We start from the raw sequence: 8,402 nt of genomic DNA, 5'->3' as shown, positions 1-8,402 counted from the left end.
TTCCAATCACAGCATCCCAACTCTAGCATCCCAATCATAGCATCCCAGTCACAGTATCCCAGTCTCAGCCTGCACCTTGGCGTGCTGCAGAGCCTGTGGCACGCGGAGCCCCAGCACCCAGGAGCACACCCCTCACCGTGCTGGGTGCCCAGGGCTGTGGTGCTGGAGGGTGGTGGTCTTGCTGGCATGCCCACCCTGTACCCCACATTTGGGTGCAGAGAGGTTGCTGCTGGGCACACAGCCTGGGCATGGGCTGGACCTGTGTGACCACAGAGGGGACGTTGTGTTCCAGGGAGCCCCTGCCCCACCATGACGTTCAAGCAAGCGTCCATGATGGCCCCGGAGGCCACGGCCACCACGATGCCCATGACCACGATGGAGAACTCCACAGAGGCAGCAGGGCAGGGTGAGAGCAAGGAGGACATGTTCACCAAGCTGAGGGACAAGTTCATGAATGAGCTCAACAAGATCCCCTGTGAGTTTCTGCCTCCTCTTCCTGGTGTTACCTTCCTCGTGACCACACCACTGCTCTGGTCCCAGTGCAAGGTGTGGGACAAGGTGGTGGGGCAGGGAGGGAGCTGTGGGGCTGACCATGGCACCGGCTCTTGCCCCCAGTGCCACCCTGGGCCCTCATCGCCATTGCGGTGGTAGCCGGACTCCTCATCCTCACCTGCTGCTTCTGCATCTGCAAGAAGTGCTGCTGCAAGAAGAAGAAGAACAAGAAGGAGAAGGGCAAAGGCATGAAGAATGCCATGAACATGAAGGACATGAAGTCAGGCAACCAGGTGACATCCTCCTGCACTGCTTGGCCTTCTTGTTGTAGGACGATCCCTCTGGTTGTGTTACAAACCATGTTGGGGCACTCATAGCTCAGGCAGCAAAGAGGGATGGAGCCACCAGGATCCTGGGATGGGACAGTGAGCCTGGACCTGAGACTGCAGCACTGTCCTCTTCCAGTGTCCGGTGGCCCGGATGGGACCAGGCTCAAGCTGGCTTGGACCTGCCAATGCTTCACCTGATCCATCAAATGTCAATCTAATCCCTTGTGTCTCCCCACCTCCCTCCGAGCTGCCACTTCATGGAACTGTGCCTTTAGCTCAGAGAGGAGGCCAAAACACCCATTAGTTTGGGGTCCCCGAAAAGGCAGTGTTCAAGAGGTGCTGGTGCATGGAGCTGGGGCCATCTCCCATCCTAGGGGCCGGCAGGAAGGAGGCTTTGGAACCAGCAGGCTTGGGGTGATCCTGCCCATTCCAATGGCCATGACCCAGGGCCGTTTGCAGGGGGTAGGAGGTTTCTGCTCTTCAGAGCCCTGTGGGCACCATGGGCATGCAGGGGGGGCTGGGGGGGGATGCTCCAGGGTGGTGGGAGATGTAGGGGGGGATTCCCTGCTGCAGTGCCAGGGCTGCCTCCTGGGGTGGATGGGGCCGTAGGAACCCCGATTCCCCCCCTTGGCCTGGGTCCCTTATCCCATGGTTGCTGCTCTCTGTAACGTGGCTCTCTCACCTCTCCGTGCTCTCTCTGGCCTCCCTCCCTGCCGCTGTGCTCCCTGTCCATCCTGGGACACCCTCACGGTAGGTGCCACCATGAACTTCCTTCTCCATCATCTTCCAGCGTGGGACGGGGCACCTGGGGACACATCAGAGAGGTGCTAAGGAGCCCAGGTTCCCACCCCATGGACCATAACTTGGAGAGAGACGGAGAGCGGTGGCTTTGCCTTAGGAGAATTAGGTTCTCTCTTCATTACGAAGCTACTAAAGCCCTTAGCACCGGCTGTGGGGCTGCAACAAGCAGGGGTCGAGTGTCCCTGCACCCTTCCTTACTGCAGCCATGTCCTGCCAGCACCAAACCCCCCTCCCCTGGAGCTGACCCTGCCTTGGGGCACCCCAAGGCAGCGGCATGGGCAGAGCTGGTGCCACCCCAGGGCTGCTCTGTCCATGTGCATGTCCCCAGCACGGGGGGCTCCTTTCCCCGGGTGTTGAGGTGGGGTTGGGGTCCTGGGGTGGTGCGGGGATGGGGATGCTGGGCTCTGACCCTGCTGCTGAGCCTTGGCTGCTGCTGTAGGAGCAACAGGACGATGATGATGCTGAGACGGGACTGACGGAGGGGGAAGGAGAGGAGGAGGAGAAGGAGCCGGAGAACCTGGGCAAGCTCCAGTTCTCGCTGGACTACGACTTCCAGGCGAACCAGGTGATGGTCTCGAGTGGGGTTTGCCCAGGGAGGTCCTATTGGGCCTGGGTGGCAAAGGAGGGAGGGGGGAGCTGGGTGCTGAGCCCCGGGGAGCCCTGTCCCATGTTGGGCTGGGGATGAGCCCTTGGCGTCAGCAGCTGCCTGGATGGAGACATCCCTGTTCCACCTCCAGCTCACGGTGGGCATCCTCCAAGCCGCCGAGCTGCCGGCTCTGGACATGGGGGGCACCTCGGACCCCTACGTGAAGGTGTTCCTGCTCCCTGACAAGAAGAAAAAGTATGAGACCAAAGTGCAGAAGAAGACGCTGAACCCTGCCTTCAATGAGACCTTCACCTTCAAGGTGAGGGCCTTCTTGCCCACAGCGCGGGACCTTGTCTCCCACTCTCATCTTTCCTCCTGGCTATGTACAGGCCGTGTGTCGACCAACACTGCTGGGAGCTGTGCTCCTTTGAGCCCATTGCCAGCCCACTCAATGGCCCTCTTTGTGCAGGTCCCCTACCAGGAACTGGGTGGGAAGACGCTGGTGATGGCCATCTACGACTTCGACCGCTTCTCCAAGCACGACATCATTGGCGAGGTGAAGGTGCCCATGAACACGGTGGACCTGGGTCAGCCCATCGAGGAGTGGCGGGACCTGCAGAGCGGTGAGAAGGAGGAGGTAAGAGCCAGCTGAAACCCTTGGCCAGGGTGGCTTGAGATGCGGGGTGGCCATGGGGCGCGCTCTGCTTTCTGGTCCATCCCACAGTGCTCAGGATGCACGTCCTGGCCGTGAGTGCTGGGCAGGATCTGTCCCTTTGTTCCTCTGTGCAAAAGCCTTTCTATAACAGAACTGGAGGGTATGAACTTCTTGAGTGCTGCCTTGGGCCTGGCCTGACCCAGACCCAAGGGATCAAACCCTTGTGCTGGTGGAAGCCAGCTCAGGTTTGCACTGAAGGTTGAGCAGGATGTGGGGGGCACCCGCATGTGGGACCATGTCCAGCACTGACAAGGCTTTGGTACCCACTCCCTGCTCCTCTCGGCAGCCGGAGAAGCTGGGAGACATCTGCATCTCCCTCCGGTACGTGCCCACGGCCGGGAAGCTCACGGTCTGCATCCTGGAGGCCAAGAACCTGAAGAAGATGGATGTCGGGGGTCTCTCAGGTGGGTTCTCCTCCACCCTACTCTGGGGCTCTCAGCATCCTTTGCTGGGGGAAGGACAATGGGGCCATCAGTGGGCCAGGGCTTGGGGAAGCCATCACCACTGCCTGGGACCTCCTGTATTGGAGGCAGCCCCAGGTCTGCCGTTGGGGCAAGGGGAGATGGGATGGGATGGGATAGGATGGGCCCCCCAACCCTTAGGAAGAACTGAATTTGGTTCCTGACTGTGTCCAGGCTCCAGGGAGCTGCAGGACCTGGGTGGTGAAAATGCTTCTCTGCTCGTGGTCCTGCTTCTCCGTGACTTGGGGCCAGGGGCACAGTTGACAGCATGCTTTATTAACCAGGGGAAGAGCAGCACCAGCATGGATGGAAGGGTTCAGCTTTATTGCTGGGTGCCCTGCTCCAGAAATGGGGATGATGCACTGTACTGCCTGCATCCCTCCTACAAGAGGACCCACAGGACGCAGAAGAGCTCCATCCATCAGAGCACCTTTATTCTTTAAATACTCTTTACCCTGTGGTGCACCTCAGCATAGAACCATAGAATCATGGAATGGTTTGGGTTGGAAGGGACCTTAAAGCTCCTCCAGCTCCAACCCCTGCCACAGGCAGGGACCCCTTCCACTGGAGCAGCTTGCTCCAAGCCCCTGTGTCCAACCTGGCCTTGAACACTGCCAGGGATGGGGCAGCCACAGCTTCTCTGGGCACCCTGGGCCAGCGCCTCAGCACCCTCACAGGGAAGAGCTTCTGCCTAAGATCTAACCTGAACTTCCCGTTTCAGTCTGAACCCATCACCCCTTGTCCTATTGCTACAGTCCCTGATGAAGAGTCCATCCCCAGCATCCTTGTAGCCCCCTTCAGATTGTCTTGGGGCCAGGCTGATGGTTGTCCCCTGGGCATCTCAGCCTAGGCTGATGCACCCTCCTGCCCCCCCAGATCCCTATGTGAAGATTCACCTGCTGCAGAATGGCAAGAGGTTGAAGAAGAAGAAGACCACAGTCAAGAAGAAGACCCTGAACCCCTACTTCAATGAGTCCTTCAGCTTCGAGATCCCCTTTGAGCAGATACAGGTTTGTTTGATGACTTCCGTGGGAGGGAGGCAGGGTGAGGGCCATGGGAGAAGTCCCACAGCTGCCCAAGCCCCTGTCCCAGCCTGAGCAGCTCCTGCCAAGCTCCTGGTCCAGTCTCCCATGAAATCACATCCAGTCCCAGCCTGGGCCTGGGCTGATGCTGAGGACATCTGCTTCAGGGGCAGAGGTGGGTGCTGCCCAGGAGATGCAGTCCCAACCTAGGTAATGGCTGGAGAGGGGCTTTCCTCTGCTCCTGCAGTTGGGATGCTGTGTTTGGGATGCTGAATTTGGGATGCTCTGATTGGGAAGCTGTGATTTGGATGCTGCGGTTGGGATGCTGTGATTGGGACTCTGCTCCTGCAGTTGGGATGCTGTGATTGGGATGCTGTGATTGGGATGCTGCAGTTGGGATGCTGCGATTGGGATGCTGCATTTGGGACGCTGTGATTGGGATGCTGCAGTTGGGATGCTGTGATTGGGACCCTGCTCCTGCAGTTGGGATGCTGTGATTAGGATACTGCAGTTGGGATGCTCTGATTGGGATGCTCTGATTGGCATGCTCTGATTGGGAAGCTGTGATTTGGATGCTGTGGTTGGGATGCTGTGATTGGGACTCTGCTCCTGCAGTTAGGGTGCTCTGATTGGGATGCTGTGATTGGGATGCTGCGATTGGGATGCTGCAGTTGGGATGCTGTGATTGGGATGCTGCAGTTGGGATGCTGCGATTGGGATGCTGTCATTGGGATGCTGCGATTGGGATGCTGCAGTTGGGATGCTGCGATTGGGATGCTGCAGTTGGGATGCTGTAATTGGGACCCTGCTGCCTGCGCTTTCCTGCCCCTTGAAAGAAGGTTTCCTCCCTCAGAAAGTGCAAGTGGTCATCACGGTGCTGGACTACGACAAGCTGGGGAAGAACGAGGCCATCGGCAAGATCTTCACGGGCTGCAATTCCACGGGCACGGAGCTGCGGCACTGGTCCGACATGCTGGCCAACCCCCGGCGGCCCATTGCCCAGTGGCACTCGCTGAAGCCAGAGGAAGAAGTAGACGCAGCTCTTGGGAAGAACAAATAGGAGGAGCTGCCGGCGGCGCGGCACCGCGGACACTCGGCGCGACCCAGAGCTACCGATACCTCAGTTCTGCAACCTTCGGTTTTGGTTCTTTTTGTTCTCTTTTAAGCTGAAATACCCTTCGATGGCTGTGGAAGGGTTTCCAGACAGTCCCAAGAGCTTCCAGGGGAAGAGGTTAAAGACATGGATGGTTCTTTTCGTTCTTCAGCATCTCTCCCTTCTGCCCCATCACCTCCAACCACCTCCCAGGCCCAAAGCCACCGTCACGCCTGGGACCTTCCCTGGTGGCTGTGGCACCAGCCCACAGCACCGCTGCTGCCGTCCTCCCCTTGGCTCCACGTGGGAAGCACCGCTCGTCCATGGAGGTGGTGATGGAGGTGGTCATGGGGATGAGCTCTGCTTGCCTGGGGCACGAGCTGTGGTGTGGACAGAGGTGGTGATGGAGGAGAGCCTCTGCAGCAGACCCTGGTGCCTCCGGCTCTGCCTCCCTCCATCCCCTTGGTTCCAGTGCCCTGGCCAGCTCCAGGCTTGGTTCTCCTGAGGAGAGGTTTGTAGGGACCACAGGGCCCCACTGTTAGGGGGGTGCTGAGCTCTTGTGGGGCCACACTGAGCCCAGGGAGCCCCTGGGGTCTGCTCGGAGGAGACCCATGGAGGGATGCGCACACAATGGACACCACCACCTCTGCCACCATGGCCAGGCAAGGGCAGCACTGGGGGATTTGCGTGTGTCCCACCATGCTTGGGTGAAGCCTGTAGATCAAGATGCTTCCACAAGGCAGGATGATGCTGAGGGGTCTCGTGATGCGAGGGGTCAGAGCGGTGCCAGGTGCCTCCCCAAAGGGCTCAGCCCTGCCTCAGGGCAGCCTGGGGGCTATGGGGAGCTCCAGCCCCACTGCCACATCCCACCACTGTGATGCAGGTGGGGAGGACGAGAGTGAGCCCATGGCCAGCCAGGGACCAGAACCTGTGATCTCCTTGAGCTGCTGGTCCCCACCGAGCCGCTGGCTGCTGAATCCACCCCATCCCGCTCTCCTTGGGGGCACAAGCCATATCCGTGTCCATCACAGTGGGCAGGAGCTTCTCCAGGCCACCTCTCCATGGTGGGATGAGGCAGGACCAAGCCCCAGAGCTGGAAACCCAAGGATGCTCCCTGCAGCCCTGCCCAGTTCAGCACAGTCTGCACTGGGGCACTGACAGGAGCCGGTGTCCCCATCCCTGCTCCAGCTCCCCCAAGCCTCGTGCTCCCTGCTCCCCGCTTTGCTTCCCTGGGCTCAGGTTTGGGGGGGTTTTGTCACAATTGAAAGCAAGGGGGGGGGGGGGTGTCTTGGGCTGGGACCTCGGTGCTGGGCATCCTGAGCCTGGGGACAAAGTGCCAAGGTACCAAACCACATCACCCTGGTGCCGGCGGATGCTCCGGCAGCTCCCTGCATGCCAAAGGGCACCTCAGACCCGCCGGGAGGTGGGGACACAGTGGGAAAGCCGGTGGCAGGCACAGCTCAGGGGGCTCAGGTCGGACACAGGGACAGGTCCCCAGGGAGGGACGGCTCCGCCGGGGGAGGTTTGGGGCTCGGTGGGACCCCAAAGTCACTTCCACCGGCACCGCGGCTGCGCTTGGCCAGGGCCTGGCTGCTGAAGGTGGCACCGGGGCTGTGCAGGAGCTGGGGGGGGTCCTGCAGGGTCACCTCCAGCTTCACTGAGTCCCTTCTGCCATCGGATGTGTCAGTGGCAGCGAGCTCCTGGCCCATGCGTGGCAAAGGGAGACGATGCCTCCGGGTGCTTTAAACCCATGGGGAGCTCAGGGCGGCTGCAGCCCCGTGGCTGGGGCATGGGTGGGATTCAGGCTCTTGAGTCAGGATCATTCCAAAACGCATCCGGGCACTGGGGGGGGGTGGGGGTGGGATTTGCCTGATGTGGAAATGGGTTAAAAAAGAAGGAATTGGGCACTTGGTGAGTGTGGGCAGCCCCATAGCTCCCATGGGCAGCACGTGTGCACACAGGACAGCGCATGTACCTGCGTGCAACCCCTCCATGTGCACCCCTTCATACGCACCCCTCCACATACACCCCCCAGACCCACTGCATCACCCGGGATCTCACGAGGAGCAGAGTTCCCACTTCCCATTCGGACTCTATAATCCCTGGGCAGGGGAGACTGTGACTTTCCTGCATCATTTGATTTGTTTCTTAATAAACCAAGGGGAAACCAACGGAACCACTAAAGCCATCTGCGCTGCCTCTGACCCCCGTCGCTGCGTGTACTTGTGACCGTATGGAGCCATCGCTGTATATACCACGACCAGTGCATGAGCTGCAGCCCCGTAGCCGTAGCCGCATGGGCAACGCCGCGCGCGGCGCCGCGCGCTCTGACCGACCGCGCTCCTGCGGCGAGGCAGAGCTGGTGCCGAGCAAACCTCACTGCTCGAGTGCTCTCCACCGCCCTGAGTGTCCCCCCTCGAGGAAACAAAACCCAACGAAGATCATCTCCAAGAGGACAGCAATGCCAAGAAGCAACGCATGCCAAGCGGCGGAGAGTGAGCCGCCAGCGATGCAGCCGCCACCTCCACGTGTGTCTTGTTCCTGTGTCTCGTCACATCTGTCCCATGGCCGGGTAGTGGCAACATCGTGGCTTCCGTGTCCTGTGTCGCGTTGGTGCATTTCACCCCCAGAGCAACTTTAGAAGCCATATGAGACCGCGGCGTGCCGGGACCCCATGGGGACGGGCCCACGGGTGAGCCATGACCCCCAACACCCCGTGTCCACTGTCCCCCCCCGTTACGTGGGGCTCAGCAGCGGAGCCGGATGAGCTCCATCAAGCCACCGCTGCGGTGGCTGCTGATGCTGTGGGCAAGGGGCTGGGGCAGTGCTGGGCACAGAGCCCGGGGGGGCAGGATGCAGCAAAGAGCTGGCGGTGAAAAGGCTTTTTGGGCAATTGGAGTGAT

The 8,402-nt window shown here is 60.3% G+C and overlaps 1 protein-coding gene across 1 annotated transcript; it reads left to right on the top strand.

Annotated features, from left to right (window-relative positions):
- Nucleotides 1–309: 309 nt before the first annotated feature.
- Nucleotides 310–5,466, top strand: SYT2 (synaptotagmin 2; the record flags this gene model as incomplete). Its single annotated transcript, XM_080632792.1, has 8 exons — nucleotides 310–475; nucleotides 616–785; nucleotides 2,071–2,187; nucleotides 2,360–2,527; nucleotides 2,678–2,845; nucleotides 3,210–3,327; nucleotides 4,261–4,394; nucleotides 5,260–5,466. The coding sequence occupies 8 exons, from the start codon at nucleotides 310–312 to the stop codon at nucleotides 5,464–5,466; spliced, it is 1,248 nt and encodes a 415-aa protein (XP_080488918.1).
- Between the last annotated feature and the right edge of the window lie 2,936 nt (nucleotides 5,467–8,402).

Source organism: Psittacula echo, assembly GCF_963264785.1.
Source record: "Psittacula echo genome assembly, chromosome: 22".
Lineage (NCBI taxonomy): Eukaryota > Metazoa > Chordata > Aves > Psittaciformes > Psittacidae > Psittacula > Psittacula echo.
Note: the sequence above shows the minus strand (reverse complement) of the source record. Positions and strands in the feature narration are given on the sequence as shown.